Source organism: Microtus oregoni, unplaced genomic scaffold, assembly GCF_018167655.1.
Source record: "Microtus oregoni isolate MIOR12 unplaced genomic scaffold, Mior012 000046F_ref0000063, whole genome shotgun sequence".
In the NCBI taxonomy this organism is placed as follows: Eukaryota; Metazoa; Chordata; class Mammalia; order Rodentia; family Cricetidae; genus Microtus; species Microtus oregoni.
The window spans coordinates 2646593-2666601 of record NW_024543220.1 but is presented as its reverse complement, the minus strand read 5'-3'; the positions used below and the strand labels follow the sequence as shown (position 1 = coordinate 2666601).

The window sequence follows — 20009 nt, the reverse complement described above, 5'->3', positions numbered from 1 at the left end:
AAAAATTGCAGGAGCTAGAAGATCAAAAACTCAAAAAATCTGCTGTGAGATTGCTTCTCCTAGAAACAAAAAGAAGCTACATCCATGATGCCTAAAAACATGGCCGCTTAGCCAGATAGTGGTGGTGCTCACCTCTAATCCCAGCACTCTGGAGGCAGAGGCAGGCAGACCTCTGTGAGTTTGAGTACAGCCTGGTCTATAGAGCTAGTTCCAGGACAGTTAGAACTGTTACACAGAGAAACCCTATCTCAAAAAACAGACAAATAAAAGAAAATGGCTGATTAAACAAGACTTAAACAATGATAACACCAATAAACTCACTAACACAGAAAGGGAAGTCTCCTGAGGTCCCACCCCTAGATGACGAAGTACATGCTGAGACCAGAAAAATTAGATTCTCCTGGGGATAAGTCCCCTAATTGGTTATATACAAAGTAGTGAGCTCTGAAATCATGTACACACAAGCCATGAGAGATTTGTTAATGTGTTAATAAATGTTTGTCTGTGTGTGACAATAACAATAAAGAAAAAGGAGCCCATTAATTTTAAAGAGATTGAAGGAGGGGATGTTAGAGGAGTTAAAGGGAAGAAAGAAATGGAAGAATTGATGCAATTATATTTTATTTTAAATTTTTAAATAAGAAATTCAAAGAATTATATTCTTAAGTGGGTTTTTATGTAAATTTTAGCTAGGGTCATATATGCTGGAAAAATCATCTAAAATGCAAATAAAGCTAATACTCAAAACTCAATTTGTAACAATGAAATTAATGTCATATAGGGAGCATAATTATAGTTAGATAAACTTTAAAATACCAGTTAGACAGTGGAGCACACCTTTAATATCAGCACTTAGGAGCCAGAGGCAGACAGATCTCTGTGAGTTCAAAGCCAGCCTGGTCTACAGAGTAAGTTCCAAGGCAGGCTCTAAAGCTACGCAGAGAAACCCTGTCTCAAAAAAAAAAAAAAAAAACCAAACAAACAAGTTTAGAATATCCTCTTCATGACATATGGCCATAGTAATAGTAAAGATGTTTGTAAGGAGCATATCTTAATATCCCTTTATGCGTCTGTCATTACATTCAGTAAAAAGAAACTTGATATAAAAATTAAATTTGCCATGCTTTCAAGTTATTCAAAAATAAGCATTTTTCTAGGTATATAACAACAGAATAACAAAAGACAACACAGCAATATACCTAAATGTAGTTGTATGTTTATTCTAATTCTCTACCCTTAAAGCTTTTGTATTTCATGCTTCAATGAGAATGATGAAAATTAAAAGGAAGATGGTTTTAGATATATTAGTGAAGGAAAATAGACTATAATTTCAGAAAGTGTGGCTTTTTGCAAAATCAAAATATGATAGTCCAAGATAATATTAGTAAAAATGAGAACAGGTTAACACCAGCGCACCGGTATTCTTTAGAAATGTCTGAGCAAGAGATCACTCTGACGATAGCGATGGGCGGTAGTTATCTCCAATAGAGGGAGGGAAAACCCAGCATGAGGACACAAAGCATGCCAAGTCTTAAGCATCCCCCTGGCAATTTTTACTTCTCAATTTATGTGTCACCAAGAATCTCCTGAGTGTCCCGACTTATGAGAAAAAAGATGCCTGATATTGTTTGCTGACTCAAGGAGAGCCTTAGCCCTGCCCTGTGAGGATGACTTCAGGCTTAGCCTGATATCTGTATCCACACTGTGTTAACAGAGTGAGACAGTTCTGTGAGGATAGACCTTCCCTGGCGGAAGCCATCACGTCAGACTCATAAACTTCCAAGACTGGGGAACCATACCGGGTCTACAATAACTTGCAGTAGAATATATCTGAGCCAGCCAAAGTTTCAAACAGTAGGCAGCACAGAGGTAGGTTTTAGGGTCCCACCGGTACATGCTGAGCTTCTATTATACAGTGCTCAGAATGAGATGCAGGCTCTCTGGGGGTGAGGTCATACTTACCGATGCTTTGTCCATCATCCCAAAACATCTGACCTTCAGCTTCCCCTTTATCATCCAAAGCAACAGTCAACCCCACAAAATTTTGTCGGCTATAAAAAATAAAACCATATCATCAATCATTATTTTTCACTTGGTTGTAGGCTGTAAGAATAAAAAACATCTTCTAAAAACATCTTAATCCAGAAATAAACCACAAAACTCAAGGTGTTAAATATGTACAAAAAGTAACAGAGAATATAGTGAGATTAAATATAAGATCTAAGTCAAGAGAACATCATTTAAATTTTAATGAAACCTTTATTAGCTTTGAATTTCACAGCTCAAATAGTCACATTTTCCAATATACCCATTGCAATTGTACAAAACCATGATGTGACATCAATACCAAAAAATTAAAACTTCAACAGCTTTCAGGTGCCAAGGATTAAAATCCAAACTACATAGGATGCCATTCACAGCCTTAAACGAGTTAACTCTGTTTCAATTGTATCTACTCAACTCATTTTTCACCTTTATTTCTTTAACACTCCCAGAATGTCTCTCCTCATCTTCAGATGTTTAAATCTTATTTATTATTCAACAACCATCTCAGGATCTGTTTTGGTAAAAATCATGTGTTTCATCACCGGCTGAAAGTCAACTGATTTTCTGTATCATTTTCATATGCTTTTTGACATGTTTTCTCTCTCTCTCTCTCTCTCTCTCTCTCTCTCTCTCTCTCTCTCTCTGTGTGTGTGTGTGTGTGTGTGTGTGTGTGTGTGTGTGTGTGTGTTAGGAAAACTCTTTTTGAGTTCACCAAAAATCAGCCTGGAAATGGATGCTATATTCTCATGCAACCACGGCAAGTGAGGTTTCTCATTAATATTCTCCCTTTTCAAAAACATGGGAAGAAAACCAGGTTTCTATCCCTCAAAATATTTTTGATCAGGGGAATTCTGTTCTTGATAAAAGACCTCAGGTGAAAGATCTCCCAGGGTTGGTTTCATGAACTTTTCTTCCTCCAGATCCTATCAGAAGGCACCCATGGAAGCCAGCCAATGGAACTCTAGCTTGATTTCTTTTGTTTATTTATCTGTACGTCCTGGGAAAGGGCCAGGTCATCAAACACTGCTTCATCATACCTGTAGTAAGTGTTCATTGCAGGCTCTTGCCAAGGCAGGATGTAGCCTCCTCTGACATGAACGTTGATGTGATCCAGAGGAGCAGCCAGTATTTGCCAGTCACCTGTTGAGTCTTGGCCAGATCCCTAGAAGGAGGCACATAGAGGAGAAATATTGACAGGAAAATCAATTAAATGAATTACGTATTTTACTAAAACTTCTTTCTTACTAAGGAAGCATGTTGGAAGAGCAGCAAAAAACTACAAAAACTAGAAAAAAAATCTCTTTTTATTTTTGAGTAAACCTTCGAAAACCTAGTGTTTTCTGTGTAAGTCTAGAGAAGGTTTACGGTGGACGACAGGAGAAATAGGTACTCAGATGTTTCCTATGCCTTTATTCAGATCCCATTAATGCAGATCAGGCTAGGGATAGAAAGTCTGGAGATTGATGCTTTGTGGTTTGAGAAGTTAGGAGAAAGTCTTAATCACCTCTCTAACCTACAGAGCCAGCCATCCGACTCCCCCAAAAAACATTCTAACTCACCGTGCTATGGTCATACCAGCGGGCTCTGGGGAAATAAGCTTGGATCTCAAAAGTGTTCTGAAACATAAAATCAGTATGTTTCTGTGAATATTCCAACTGGAAAACAATATTAATCTTTAAAACACTTTCTATAGAATTAAGATTAAGGTGGAATTTTTATTAGTGATGTCAAGAATTTGAGAAATCTTAAGGAATACACTTTGGAAACGTCTCTTCAAATAGGTAGAAAAAAATGTTTCAACTAGTGAAATTATAAAAGTACTGGCTCACAGAATACCCAACTGAGAAATCAATTTTGGAAAGCTTTCAGTAATATCTTGGGGAGAAAAAACATCAAAAGATCTTTGTTTGATGTTCTAGGAAGTTATCTGTTTGAAAATAATGAAGTGAGCAAGACAGGGAACTGTTTTAAATGTTTTCCCTGGAGCTTGTGAATGTCTCAGCAGGGAGAAGCATCTTTCACTAACCCCGAAAACTTGAGTTCGAGCCCTTGAGCCCAAGTGGTAGAAAGAAAGAACTCAGTTGTAAACGTTGTCTTCCAAATATCTGCACATGAGCACACAGAGATAAGCTCATATTTTCTTTTAATTAGAAATAAAAGAACGTTTTCACTGTGGTTTTAAATCATGTTATTGGAAGATGTCTGTTCCATGAGAAACTCACACTTTCCAGAACGGGGCTGATCAGGATAGCCGGGCCCAACATGAACTGTTGGTCTATATCCCACGTTACACTGTCATTTGTGAACCTGAAAAATCCAATATGAAAAAACTCATCCCTAGGCCTATCACCATTGCAAAGTGTTATTTACAAACATGCCCAGACTCACTGCTTGGAGAAAGAGGCAACACTCACTCATGGAGAAGGGGTCGGATGACAGTGCTGCCCTCAGTGTGAGCTTTATGCATCAAGGTATACAGATATGGCAGCAGGGAGTATCTGGTCTGCAGCACTCTCCTTGAGTACTCCTCAAAGGTTGAATTCCAGGCCACGGGATCTTGTCTCTAAAGGGGTGAGTGAACACATGGTAAGTTCTCCCTCACTACATCCCAGGGATCTCAGAAGAGGATGGCCGACCATGTGCAGTCTCTTCTCTCGCCATTTCTAGCCTCCCCCTCTCTGCTCCCTCTGTCACCTATAAAACTCGTGTAGATGCTCTTTGTCACCAATTCTCAGGTCCCTTGAACAATCAACCTTTGGCTTTGTGGCTATGTAAGCCTTACCAATAGGCCCCTATGCAGCACTGACTTATCAACGATGCTTTGAGTAAATTACCAACTCAATATTCTGTCAAGCAAGGGAACACGTTATATTGTAGTTCAGTGCAGGAGCTGGAAAATACCTTTTCTTGGCAAAAAAAAAAAATGCCTCCAAGAGGTAAAGAAAATTGTACTATTAAGAGTTTTTTATAACCTTGGAGTTCTGAACTTTGGGGATATTCAAAAACATGGATGTCCTGGTGGTCTTCATGATATGTCAGGAAACACTTCTGTAATTTTCAAATAAGCTATGGTTTGATATTTGTTAATAAATCTGCAGCATGAACAATGGCTGCCTCACCCTACTTCCTGCACTGTTGTGATTCCTGGAAAATGGATAAAATGCTCCCAGTTGCATCCACCGGATACACATCTCATACTCAGCATCTCCAAAGAACCCACAAATGTCTGCTCCTGTCTGGGAAGAAGCAAAATCAGAATATCAACTGGGTATTCTTCCAAGACAGACACACAGACACTAAAATCTGGGCAAGAAGCAACGGTTCCCATCTGACTTACATAAGGTATTCCAAAGAGACTGAACTCCATCATGCCTGCAATGAGACATAACAGCCATGTTAAATGAAGGCAACCCTTGGGTAGGAGAGAGGAATCTCAACCTTTTTCTCTGCTTCATTAATAGCCCTGGGCAATTCCTGATGAATATATTGAGAGATGGTTATAAACTAAAACTCACACTGACAGAACATTCAAGTTTTACTGACTTTACTGCCCCCTCAACGCCAATCTAAACATACACAATATAACCCAATTGTACCCAATCTAGTTCCAGTCCCACCACCAGCAAAGGCCCCTAAGAACAACCACACACCAATGATGGATTTCCCCAGCTGGTCCCAGGCAGCTGTGTTGTCTCCCAGCCAGTGTCCGGCCCATCGCCCAGAAGAGGGGAATGTGGAGCGGGTGATGACCATCCCTCTCTGTCCTGTCACCTCTTGCACAGCTCTGATCAAGGAAACAAGGAGGTGAATTGAAGGCTCTGTGTATGAGGCAGCAGAACGGTTGCTCTAAGAACCAGAGGACTTCATCCAGGAAAGAAGCCAGATAAGAGTCCCAAACAACCTCACGGCAGGGCTTGAGAGATATACTTGTACCTAGAGTAAGGAACTTATCCTCTTTTTAATTTTTTAAATTTATTATTCTTATATGTTATATCTCAATTGCAGTTTCCCCTCCCTCCCCTTCTCGTAGTTCTTCCTCACCCCCACCCATTCTTCAGTTTCCCTTCAAAAAAGGACAGGCCTCCCAGGGATATCACCAAACATGGCATATCAGGTTACACAGGGCAAACATCCAGAAATAAGCTCAACCTGGACATTCAGAGGATTTCTAGCAGTTGGTTAAAAGCCAGAATTCCCCAGGAACTTGTGAAACTGGTACACTTCTCTCTTCTATCTACAACAGAAAACATTCCCTTAACCATACCATATAGTTCTGATGTTGTCAGTTTTCTCACCACCCCAGTGTGCTCACTCTCCTGAGCGCACCCTCTACATCAAGATTAGAATTGTGCCTTGTCTGAACACTTCAGTTGGAGTGGTAGTTTCTTTCTTTGTAGTCCCAAAATTTTATACCTGATGAGAGGAGGCTAGAGCTGTGTAAATGAAGCAGCATTATGAAAGAGCAACGGAAAAATGAAGAAAAAATAGAAAAGATAAAAATAAATAAATAAATAAACCAAATAGAACAATCTAGAGTTCTTTATGACTATGGGAGGTGGGGATTGTGCTCAGGGTGCTGCGCTTTGATTGCATGGGAGTTTCCTGTATGGAAGAGGTTCTTAGTGTTATATTGAAGGGATTAAACTCTCCCACTTTTACAACTCAATTTAAGTTGCAGCTCCCTACAAGGGCCTTTTACCCCCAAGGCCCTTACATTCAGGGTGAAGAAAGAGAGAACAAATACAGAGAGCCAAGTCATTCTTGGGGTGTCTCGAGGACAAAGCCAGTTGCCAGCCCTCTTCTGAGTCAAGTTGGGACCTGCCCAATTTGTGCAGATGTGTCCAAAAACGATAAGACTAAATCTCAGCCAATTAGAAATACATTAATGTAACTGCTGCTCACGTAATCAATTGTATAAATGTCCCTGCAACTACCCTTAACTGTGCTTAAAAGGAGCCTGCATGTTCCTCTCAGGATCATCACCATTTTGTACAGGTGAGCAGCCCCACATGCATGTTGGTATAAAAACGCTCTTTGCTGTTACATACTATTTGATTCTGGGATCTCCTTCAGCGTTCCCTTGAACTCTACACTATATATACATATACATCATATATGATACAGTGTCCATTACCCAGTGCTTTTGGCTTGCACTTCTGGGTTCCAGGGCTGCACATGCGCCAACAATCGTTTAAGCAATTTACATAGCCACCCAGTGCCCTCAACACTACATGATCTACATGCAGCATGGTCATATCACCTATGCATGATGCAGCTGTGCAAACCCTTGTGCACATGCATAAGCCCCTGTGCACATGTGCTAGGTAACCTTTAAAAGCTGTACGTGTCCGGTCCACACTCTTTTCCTACAGTGACTTCCTCAGGCCTGCACACATACCTTTCTTTCTCTTAAGAAACTCTGAAAGTGGATTTTGTTGTTTCGTGATCTGTTCTCCTTCGTGCCTGGGAATTTTATTATATATATATAAAGGTTACAGAAAAGTCTGTCTTAGACTGAAGTCTGAAAGTTGGAAGAGGACATCTGGGAATGTTTTCTTCAAATACAACAATTACCTACATAGGCAGAAATGCTGAAGGCAGCCATTTCAGAATTCAGAAGCCACTTGAAATCACCTGGCGCGAGTGAGAAGGAACCACAAAACATGCAACAAACCTGTTTAGGAGTTTATTCGAGGGGGCATGTACAGGCCTGGGAGAGAGAGAGAGAGAAAGATGGCGCATCCAGTTTTTAAAACCTGTCTAGCGCATGCACACAAGGTGCACAGAGGGTTGACGTGGCTATGTCATACTGAAGGACCAGAAAGAGTAGAGCCAAAAATCTAGGTTCGCCAGTTCAGTGACTCTGTTCCAGGAACTAGCTGACCATAAAGTTAGATTATAATCTTGAGAGACGGAAAGTTACCCCCTTGTGATTATCACTGGTATTTTCAGAATATTCATGATGCCCTCCCTACCCCCTTTGGGTTGTGGTTTCTTCCCCTAAATACTCCCTCTCCCAGCTACTCAGGGTCGAACTTCTCTACCCCTGTGTGGGAAATGAGTTTCGGCCCCAGCGCGCCTTGTGTGATTGCAGCAAGGACAGTCTCTCGTGAGTTCCTGGGGGGGGGGGGGGGGGGTCGTGTTATCCCGAGACTTGAGTGAGAGTCTCCCCACTCCGAGAGTCTTAAAATACACAGATGATGGGGTTTACAATGTGTGCAAGGGCTTAGCTAAGTCATACATGGATATAACCACCCATGCATGCATGTGGATCACTTAACATTCAGGCACTTCTGCCTGAGGGCTTGTCTGTACATGCATGGCTTTAGAACCAAGAAGTGCAGCTTTATTTGTGCCTGAATAATTATACCACTGATCAATAAAGAAATAAAAATCACCCCCCCCCAAAAAAAAAACAGAATCTGAAAAATCTTTTCAAGACAGTGAGCTTTGTGACACTCTCCCTTAAGGCTCCTTTGGGCTATTCCCTGGTAACCTTACAGTCCGCAAAGAACCAACAGCTTCACAGTAAACAAAGGAATCTGAATCCCTTCCTGTTCTATTAAAAAGTATTCTCCCCAAAAACTTCAGTCCTCCAGACAATGTCTATTCTGAGATCTGTGACCACGTGGTTTGACTCAGACATCAGATCAAAACTGAGAAAAAAATTTCCCACCTGTAAAGAATTAGTTGCCAAAACTTCAGCACTGTACTGGCACCCTCATGGGTTCCCAACTTCAGCACTGTACTGGCACCCTCATGGGTTCCCAGGCTGTGATCTCTGCTTAGGTAAAACATTTGGCTCAGATTTTAAAAGCAATTCCTGGAGGATTAGAGTCATAGAGAACGTTGCAAAAGAAATGCACATTACTGGACATCTTAAGCACTATACATTCCCAGAGAAGAAGGCAGCAGCTGAGCTGGAGGGCAGGCAGAAGCCTGAAATGAAAGGTAAGCACATCGTCTGGTCTCTTAAGTATACACGCATCTTCTTTTTCACTTTGCTAAGTAAAAAATGACTTAAAGAGTCCAGGCTTTCACTGTGCCTGGAGTGGGCTTCAGTAAGACAGTCACCTTCCAGACTCTAAGCCTTTGACCTGACTTTCGCTGGAGTATTCTATTTCTTTTTAAAGCAACTTCAGGAATTCTTTCTCTGCTCCTTTAAGATGCAAATCCTTTTTAAAAAGCTGTTTGTGTGGGATTTAGAACCAGGACTGTCTTCCTCAAGGCCCAGAGTTTGCCTTTGTAATGCAGTAAATGGGGGAAGGTAATGGGCCCCAAGCCCTCAGGCTCTGAAGGAGAGTTGGGGGTCAGTCTTTAACAAAGTTACCCTGGTTCAAGGAAGGGGAAAGCCTCTTCTTTCAAAGACCGGAAAAAGTACTTTTCCTGAGGTGGGGGGTAGGAGGTGCAAGTAGGGAAATCAGTAACTACAGAATCTAGAAAAGTAGCTGATCAAATGAGAACAACAGCCAACCTTGTGGACAATGGAAGAGCTATAATTTATTATTAGAAATGTTCAATATTCAATAATAATGACAAATGACTCAAAAAAATGTAAGGAAAAAAGTAGCCAATAGGTGACTTTTAGACATAAAACAAAGAAAAACCAGCCTACAGTCCACAACCCAGAGAAACTAGACAATAAAGAGGACCTTAAGAAAGACATACATGTTCATGAGGATGCCTATATGTTTTTACTGCGGAGTAATACTCTAATATGTATATATTCCATACTTTCTTCATCCATTCTTCCGTTGAAGGGCATCTAGGTTGTTTCCAGGTCGATGAAAGGAGACAGAGACAGAGACCCACATGGAAGCATGGGACAGAAATCTCAAGGTCCAAATCAGGAGCAGAAGGAGACGGAGCACGAGCAAGGAACTCAGGACCACGAGGGGTGCACCCACACACTGAGACAATGGGGATGTTCTATCGGGAACTCACCAAGGCCAGCTGGCCTAGGTCTGAAAAAGCATGGGATAAATCCGGACTCGCTGAACATAGCGGACAATGAGAAATACTGAGAACTCAAGAACAATCGCAGTGGGTTTTTGATCCTACTGCACGTACTGGCTTTGTGGGAGCCTAGGCAGTTTGGATGCTCACCTTACGAGACCTGGATAGAGGTGGGCAGTCCTTCCCTGATTGCTCTTCAAGCAGATGAGGGAGGGGGACTTGATCGGGGAAGGGGGAGGGAAATGGGAAGCGGTTGCGAGGAGGAGGCAGAAATCCTTAATAAATAAATAAATTAAAAAGAAAAAAAAGACATACATGGATCTACATAGAATGGCGAAAAAAATTAAGATCTCTTGAGTAAATTGAGAGTGTGGGGATCACAAGAGAGCATAGAAAGGGAGAGGGAAGTGGAGAAAAATATATGACTCAAAAAAAAAGAAAATAGTAAAAAAAAATAGGAAAAAAGAAACTGGGGCCAAACTTTTCTTTATCTTTACTAATAGTGACAAAAACACACTCACTCATAGGTGGGTCTGGTCTGGGACCACCCATACAGGTTGTGCACATCATAGTGCCGCACCCGGGAGCCATCTGGAAGGATCTGCTCGCTCTCCATGCACAGGGTCTTGCTGCTCAAGCCCAAATCCTTGGCTTCTAAATCTGAGGGGGAAATACTGAGTTATTTTCCAAACATCTTGATTCATATATTGGCATGTCTATCATAACAGGTCTAATTACTTAAGATTTTTAATGGAGAAAAGCAACATCCTGTGATTTCAAAATCCATTAAGGCTGAGAAGAACATAGAGTCTGTATGCTCTCCTTTTGCTCCAACCCTAACTCAATGTCTCACCATGACAAACACCTTTGTTGTTAGGACAGTTCCTTCCACTAGATGGTAATGTTCTCAAGGGAATAAATAGATCTTGTTCAGATTAATTCTGTGCTGATGCTTCTGAATCTTTCTGGCCTGTCAGCATTTGACTAACAAATATTAAATTAAGGGAGGAATGAGATGGATGGTTGGATGGATGGATGGATGGATGGATGGACGTAAGGATGGAAATGTGACCAATAGACAATAATAAGCCTAGATTTTAGTTGCTGATACAATTATTTCAGTAACTTCATTCCTTGGTCTTCTTTGTGGTGAGATGACTCAGTAGTCTGAGATTTCTTTGACCACAGACTCTTATTCCAATTTCTGGTGCAATTAGCACTGAAGTGGTATCTTTCATGAAGTGTTTGAACATGGGTGGAGTTTGGGGACTAGATTTTCATACTCTAATCAAAAGAACCTGTGTATTTAAAACTTTGGCAATAAATTTATAGTCATCAATATGATCAAGTGCATTGCTTAGCTTCTTTTCTAACACTTGTCATTACTTTTATACTTAATGACTCACTAAGTAATTGGAATATATTATATATTCACAAATATATAATATATTTGTGAATTTTATGCCATGCTGAGAGTTTGTTTACCCCTCCCCTCCAAAACTTTGGCTTCGCATGAGAATAAAGAGAAGAGGGGTCTTGAGCAGAAAAGAAATCATACATGGTATGTAGGGTGGTTTATTGAGAATTTCACTGCGGCAGCCCTTGACGGATCCATCCACAAAGTTTGAAGGCTCATTCATATCCTGAAGCAAACAAGAAAAGAAAAAGATTCTTTCCAGAGTCAGTATGTCATTTCTACATAGAACACTAACCTCGGAAAAATGATCTTTCACCATCTTTATGCTCCGCATGAGTCAAACTGAAATCTAAAATCCCATGTTAGCTTGGTGGAGTAAAGACTCCTTTCAGTTTACCTGGACTTTTCAAATGTATAAAAGTTGTATCATTATAGCAAAAATACTGAGGCAACATTGACCCTGAACCTAATGGAATATCTCATTCTATCCTCCTTCCCAACAAGCCTGTCTTTATTTTTCTATTCATAGATTTGTTTTTTTTTTTTTTTTTTTTACTTTTTATCTGTAACCTGTGGCCATTATGATATTCCTGTACCTTTTCTTATGGCCCTAACCTGGAAATGATTCTGGGGCTGGCATAGGCTGCATATACTCTGAGCAGTTGTAATAGCCCAGAAACAAGACTGGAAACAAAACCTTACATTACAGAATGCATAGCTCAAATTCAAGAAGTAGAGGCCCCCAGGAAATGTTCATTGTCTGCCAGCAGAGTAAAAATAAGATTGGTCTGCCTTAAATAAGATAGTGTTAAGACAACAGAAAACAGTAAACACTTGAGACTAACTTGTCAGGAGCCATTTCCCCCCAAAAATCATTACAGGAACAATCACCCTGAGGAGTTTGCAAAGAGCTCCACACCCTAATAATTATTTTATTGGCAGAGCCTACCCCACACCCAATTATCTGTTAATAGAGAGCTATCTGTTAGCGGAACCTGCCCCACATTCCAAACTATCTAGAGAACTAGGTGTGTCAACTTGTGACTTCCTGACTGAGGAATCGTGACCTGACTGTAACCTCTTGGCTGACGACCTCATGACCGGCTTGGACCACGCTACAAGATCCCTTCCTGCTCTGGTCATGCCCCTGTCCCCCCCCCCCCCCCAAATTCCTCATCCTATATAAGCTGTAACCTGACTCTAATAAACGGAGGCTCTGACAAATCTGCTTGGCCTCCTTCCTCTCTCCCGCCCATGTCTTTTAGATAGCGCCTCTCTGGGACCCTGGAATTACTGACCAGCCAGGCGGGTTACAACCCCTAGACTAACTAACCCACCGAGGCCGTCTATACTAACTATGCATAGTTTTGGGTTACCCAACAATAGTTCTCTTTCTGTTAGAACAAATACCTAATAGCTTTCAGAATCTCTTCTTCAAAGATGCCTACATTTCTCCACTGTCTAACTTATTCACTTGGATTAATTTGTGTTCTTCCACAAATCTACAATATACTTTTCTGGCTGAAGGTTCAAGTAGCCACAAAGCAGCCACAGGACTCATAAGTTTGTCTCCTTGTGAACTGTGAGCTTCTTCTGCTCTGACCCAGGGTCTAGCAGCTCTTTAGAGCTGGACTGGAATTTGCTTTAAATTTCAGGGGATTAGATGTGGGAGAAGAAACCATGATATTAATGAATGTCTTTCCCACCACTAGGAACATGCTAATGGAGGATTCCCTAGAGACTTTTCCCAGATGCATCCCAAGAATCCCTGACCGAAAACCTGTGCAGCACACATTAGAACAACCTTTGAAAGACATCCCTTCAGAGCAGTCTATACTAGCTCAGTTGTGAATGTCTTTTGGTTCCAAAATTCATGCCTTGTCCTTTCCCAGTACTGCCCTGTCTTGCTGGATGTACTTGCAAGAGGGGATTTGAGAGCTGGGAAATAAGTCAAGAGACTGCCAGATTGGAAATAAGAGATGCCAGAATGTTCACCCCTGTTGCCCATGTATTGGCATCTTCAGCAGCTGACACAATTCCTCAGTAGACTCCTCTACTAGACACGTCCCTAAGCAGACCCGTAATTATCTCTGCTATTCCTGGGTCTAAACACTAAATTCTCTTCCTTTCAGCTGTCCAGCCCTAGTTGCCTCTTCTGTCAGTTTATAAACTATCTCCCTGCCTTCTGATTGCTCATATGTCCAAAGAATTAATGGTGCACTTACAATCCACAACCCATCAAACTTCAAGCTCTTCTCTGGCTCCCGAGGATTTGAATAGAGCTCCTTTATCTCTTTCTTCCACCACACAGCTGTGCTGTTGCGCAGGAAATCAGGAAAAGCAACATAGGCCCTGTATAGCTGGAAGAGCAACACATGCTTTAGTGGGAAGATCTCTCCTCCCCTATCCAGGAAGGGGAGTTCTGAAGAAAAGAAGGGGGAAATGGCCTGTCCTGTCTCTGATTTAACCTTGGCTCTGTGACTGCTGTTGCTTCAGAGTTCAGAATGGACACAAAGTTGGAGGGTGGGGCGGAGGGGGCTAATCTCTTAAAAAGAGGTTGAGTAGATTTAAAGCCCCTTGTAAGCATAAGATTAGTTTTATTTATTTTATTTTATTAATTTATTAGCCATGGACAGTATCTAAACAGTTGAGTTGTAAAGATGCATGGGATTTTTTTTTTTCTTTTTCGAGACAGGGTTTCTCTGTGGTTTTGGAGCCTGTCCTGGAACTAGCTCTTGTAGACCAGGCTGGTCTCGAACTCACAGAGATCCGCCTGCCTCTGCCTCCCAAGTGCTGGGATTAAAGGCGTGCGCCACCACCGCCCGGCTAGCATGGGATTTTTGTAGACTGCCCAAACTAGGGAGATCCTATCTGTCATTCCAAGGGAAAATGAGCTGCATGGTGACCAAGGTATAGGTTTGATGGAGCAGAAGGCTTTCCTTCTTCCAGCCTAATAGTGATGACTTTAGTTCTCGAAGAATTCCTCAAAAATCATTTGTGTGTGCTAGTTCCCTACTTGGAAAAATATTCTAGACTTTGATTCAATATTTTCAAGCAACATTATATTTAAATCACAAGCTATTAAGGGCATATATAAGGGATTTCACTGTGATTTTTTTTTATATCCTTCCATTTTGGTTGCCTGTCAAGTTTCTCATTTGAGCATTTCCTCTGCTAAAACTTACTACCAAGCAAGCAGACTCAAGTTAGAGCTACTTAACCAGGAAGGGAAAGTGCTTATCAAACACAAGCATTCAGATGTTTAGGGTGCTGTTTCCAAAAATCTCTGTTCGGTTTTACCTTAACTTGAGTCTCGTGGTCAAGGGAACCATCCACATTTACATTGGGTAAATCTGGCCAAGCCTAGACAAATAAGAAAATTCCAAACCTTTAAAATGTCACTGCACACAAACCATGAGGTGTTTCCAATGCAAAGTTCTAATGGGTGGCCATTCTATAAATGCCTTTGTCTTTGTCCTAAGTTAAAGTGTAAAAGGTGAATGCATGAAATTCTCCCAGGTGACAATGCCCAGGGTTTCTTTACTTCATATGTTTTCACATTTTAAATATTGAACTCAAGTCACAAACTTCATTTTAAGTACATCTTTTGCAAAATGATACTTCAAATGAGTTCTTGGTGCTGGTATATATTTTATTTTTACCTGTAGAAACTATTGTAAAGATATTATATCTTTACAAATAAAAGTGAAATATAATGTCAGAGAAATGATGTGATTGACATTCCATCTTGCTGCCTGACCAAGACTGGATCCCTCCTCATTTCTATCTCATCACATATTGTTGCAGGATATTTGATCATACTGTGAACCCCAAGATTGTGCTGTTTACTGGAAAAACCTGTTATAGTTGTGACATGGCTCAGCCCTAGCACACACCTTTAATCCAAGTGCTTTCTGCTTGAATACTGTAAATAGTATTAAATAAAGTTAACCATAGGTCAAGAGGCAGAGCAAGAAACCAGTTGACCAGAAGTGAACATAGGATTAATAAGAGAAAAAAAAGTAAAGAATAAGAGGGAGTCAGGAGGATGGATAGAGGATGCACAGGAAGTAGAAACTGAGGGACATTGAGTTTGAGGAGACCTGTTTGAAAAGATAGGAGAGAGGAGTTTTCTGGGAAGTCTGCTGAGGAGGAAGGTCAGCTGGGTGCATTCTCTGCCTCTCTGAGCTAGCAGGCTTTCACCCCAGCATCTGACTCCTGAGTCTTTATTGGTAAAATCAAATGATTGAGAATTTGTTAAAAACAACAACACACTCCTCCATATAAGCTTTTCAGTCCTTCAGGCTTTTTCTCAATATTTTCTAGCAGTATCAATACTTGTTGAGTAGTATATGTAGCATGAACAATCTATAGTATTAATCAATTTTGTTCATAATCAGCAGTACATTAACTATACATATATTGGTAAATCACAAGAGAACACTTATTGAACATTCTTCTAGAATCATTATATTCTGAGATTTCAGTAGGAAACACTGCTTGTTTTCTCAGAGTTCACAGAATTCTTACAAAATTAATATGTGGTACTTCCTGAGGATAACAACACAGAAACACTTCCTATAACACAGCTAATCCAGTTATTGAGAGCTTTACAAGACAGCAAATGGGTCAGCTTCTGCCTTGAAGTGCAGCCAAATGGGTTAGGGGAAAAGGTAGAGTTCAAAATGATCAGAGCTCATATCAAGGGCAATAGGCACAATAGGTCTAAGAAGGGAGTCTGAATCTAAGAGCTACTATCATCTGGGGCCCAGAGGTCTGCCTAAATTACCATGTTATCAACCATATGAAATGAGGATTGAGCCCATAGAAAGGAATTCAAAGTGACAAGATAAAGTTAGTGATTTTTTTTTTGTTAAATCTGATTAAGCATCATTAGTCAAAGCTGAATGATCATTCTGAATTTATGTGGTAAAGACACAGAACTCAGAGCCCTGGGGGGATTGTTGATGTTTGCTTTAAAAACCACCATGCTAAATATAAATATGAATAGATGGAAATATTAGAATATTTGTAGGCAATGACAACGTTCCATGGTTTAGAGAATTTGACCTGTAACTTTGTGCCTAATACTTACTGTTAAGTAGCATTAGGAAGACTTATTATTATTATTATTGGAATGTATTCATTATCTAGCATATATTTACAGAATTTATAGGAATGTCTAGTGAGGTAGATGGATTCCAGATACCTCTATCAAGCCTTACCTTGCCCCAGACAATGTCATTGGAGTCAGGCCATTTGATGAACACATTGTTCTCCTGTCCTCGAATAAATGGTAGATAGGATGTCTCATTGCCAGAAATGGCTGGATCCTAGTTTTAAAATCACAAATATGAGTGAAATATATCCAGGGAAATCCCACTCCCAAAACTGACAATTCATAGTGCAGAAAGTATGAGTGATCCAAGAAGTAATATTAATATTTTTAATGAGATTTGTCTTAACTGAGTTATTACCAAAATCAGTGAAATAGAAATTTGCCACAGGTACCCAAAGAAAGATGCATAGTTCTTAAGGACAATCTCTTTCAAAAGGAATAAAAATTCATATCAAATGAAATTTTTAATATTTAGCTATAGCTAAAGAAATGGGGGAGGGGATTTACAGAAACTGAGATATGGCATGACGTGAGTCTTTTCCAATCACACATAAATCCATTTTAAAAGGAAGAGGGGAATGAGAAATAAGAATTAAAAAATATATTGACAGTTAATCATAAATTCTGTATGGTTACATTTGAAAAACAATTCCCAGTAAGCCAGATTAGTAAGACATTACCTCAAATAGGAGACGTCATGCAAGCCTTACGAAAGCAAACTATTCTATTCTATTCTGTAGCCCAGCTTGCTCACATCTAATATGGCAATCCCCACCTATTGCTTCTCATGCTGACCCAGCTCATTGCTATATTATTCTGGCTCATAACTGTCTGAGATTATATTTCTAATATTTGTTTCTTGATTGCTTCAGTCCACTAAAATAAATGCCTTCCTAAGAAAAGAACACTGTCTTATTTTCTAATATAGAATCTACCCTCTCCTGACAACTCCACAGTGATGAAAATCAAACCCCAGTGTTCAACAGATACTTGAATGAACAAGTAGCAACAGCCATACTCTACTTTTGGAAGCTAAAAGATTCACATGTGAGTAACTAAGTAAGGTGGAATTCTGGATCTGTTTGTGGGTTCAATGAATATCAATAAAGTCCCAAAATTCATCACCCCTGAGATACAGCTGTACCCCTGAGACATGGCTGTACCCCTGAGACATGGCTGTACCCCTGAGATATGGTTGTACATCTGAGATATGGCTGTACCCCTGAGATACGGCTGTACCCCTGAGACACAGCTGTACTCCTGAGACATGGTTATACCCCTGTCACAGCTATACCCCTGAGACACAGCTCTATACCTGAGACACGGCTGTACCCCTGAGACATGGCTGTACCCCTGAGACACGGCCAGGGGCACTGCAGCATTTTATTTGCTATTTTCAGCATTTTTGTTCTAGAATTCTAGCTTTAGTAAAAGAAAAATATCAATAAATGGCTTCCAGTGGCATCAAGCTATAAAAAATAAAAAGACATTTTACCCCTTTAAGTAATTTTCACTTTTCTTTCCTAGTTCATTTATTTAAAAAAAATTAAAAATAAATGTTTAAGTGTCACAGGACATTGCCAAAATGTACAAGAAATTTTCTTGTAGCTGTCATTCCCTTTCTCCCAGTGGAATTATTTTGGAACCATAAAAACAGGACCCAAAGTCTGTCATCATACCCACCAGAATGAGAATAAACTTCATGCCATTTGTCTTCTTTTGATTAATCAGGGCACCGAGATTTTGAAAGCTGGGGCTCAGGGTGAAGTCCAGCTTCCGGGTCATGTAATCGATGTCTACATGCTGGACATCCTACAGAAAGCAACAGGCGAGGTTCTCAGTGTCCTGCAACAGTTCCCAGGTACACACAGGGCTCTGCAGACTCCGCCCCTGCTTGCTGTCCTGATCTGGGCTCCTCCTAAATTCCATCTCCTAACGCACTTCTATGCATGCGCTTTTCAATTCCACATGCTGAAATTGCTTTCTGCTTCCTGCTGGCATTTCACATGTCCATATTTTTCAACTGCTTCTCCCACTGCAGTCCCTTCTCTCCGTTCCCTCCCTCAATTCCTGTCCTCCCAACCCTTCAAACCTCAGGCTTGGGAAGCCCAACAGAGCACATCCCAGGATAGATAGTAAATTCCCCTCACGACAGATTGTTGATTTGCAGTTGTTTGTTTGTTTCAGTAGATCTTACTGAATTTATTCACTATAGAAGTATATTATTCACTATAGAAGTATATTATTCACTATAGAAGTATATTATTCACTATAGAAGTATATTATTTTTCAGCTGCCTCTACACAGTTCCCAAGTTTCTGCACTTGAAACTCAGTCAACACCAGAGCACTGAACAATAGGTAAATTTGTTAATATTCAGATTAAAAAAGAACGCAAGCTACTTCTTTTTAACCCCCAAATGATAATCACCTGTGTTGTCTTAGGACTCTAGGTGAAATACTTTTGGGAAAATGCAGACAAGTAGAAAAGCTAAAATTAAGACAAGAATAAACTAACATACTAATAGCATTAGTTAGATCTACGGATTTTTTTTTGTCTTGCTATCTTATATTTTTTCCATCTCTCTTTAACAAGTATATCATAAAATGTATTTTTAAAGGGAAAAGTGCAGCTCATACATAGGCATCAAATTATCTTCAGTGGGAAGATCACCATATGCTGATTTTGTAATCCTTAATTTCCCTCCAAAATTTTAGGAGATGATCAAAAAGTCAAGAAAGAGGAGGGCTAGGAAACCGACAATTACACAAGCTGAAAGAACATGCCATGTGTGTACTTTCGCTTTTTGATAGCAGCTAACTGTGTTTCTCAGACTTTACTTATGGAGTTAGATTAGGGATCTATACATGCCGAGATCTGTAAGCTGCTTCCTTTCATATTCATCACTCCAAGGTGCCCATTTCGGATTTTGTAAAGTCATGACTACTGCAAACTATTCCCAATGGCAGGCAGTGAGTGCCAGTATCCTGCAACCATCCCACTGCCTGCTGAAGGAGTCATATGTAACTCTTAGTTATGAACCTTGCAAATCAAGGTTCAGAATGGACCATGTTTAAAATGTAAAGCATTCTCCAAGAGACAATCTCTACTACTGCTTTTCTACTACTAAACCAATCACAGCTTTAATTTGTATAAATCTGTTTTCATTACACAAGTAAGCTAAAAAACCAGAGCAGAGGGAGAGCTTCATACATAGGGAATCTGGGCTGCCACCATCGCATCATACAAACTGGCAATTTCATCATCACTCTTGTATCCATAGCGACTCAGCTGGAATCCTAAGGCCCAGTATGGAGGCATGGCTGGCCGACCAACCAACTAGAATAAAATAAAACGCTAATTACCACACTTCATCCTTGCATGTTGCATATATTTACTTAATCACCGTGTCACACATCAGAATTATTTTTTAAAGTCTATATTAATTAAAAATATTAGTGACTAATTAGT

The 20009-nt window shown here is 40.2% G+C and overlaps 1 protein-coding gene across 1 annotated transcript in view; it reads right to left on the bottom strand.

Moving 5' to 3' along the window:
- Positions 1–20009, bottom strand: part of Mgam2 (maltase-glucoamylase 2 (putative)) — an 85211-nt gene that overhangs the window by 12663 nt on the left and 52539 nt on the right. The window contains exons 31-45 of the mRNA XM_041634956.1: positions 19752–19877; positions 18222–18350; positions 16645–16752; positions 14720–14782; positions 13645–13779; positions 11561–11645; positions 10524–10662; positions 5697–5830; positions 5384–5418; positions 5166–5282; positions 4461–4609; positions 4269–4353; positions 3606–3662; positions 3084–3208; positions 1963–2051 (exon numbers count right to left, since the gene is read on the bottom strand). Of these exons, the coding sequence (XP_041490890.1) occupies positions 1963–2051; positions 3084–3208; positions 3606–3662; positions 4269–4353; positions 4461–4609; positions 5166–5282; positions 5384–5418; positions 5697–5830; positions 10524–10662; positions 11561–11645; positions 13645–13779; positions 14720–14782; positions 16645–16752; positions 18222–18350; positions 19752–19877 (1576 nt within the window). The remainder of the gene's footprint in view (positions 1–1962; positions 2052–3083; positions 3209–3605; positions 3663–4268; positions 4354–4460; positions 4610–5165; positions 5283–5383; positions 5419–5696; positions 5831–10523; positions 10663–11560; positions 11646–13644; positions 13780–14719; positions 14783–16644; positions 16753–18221; positions 18351–19751; positions 19878–20009) is intronic.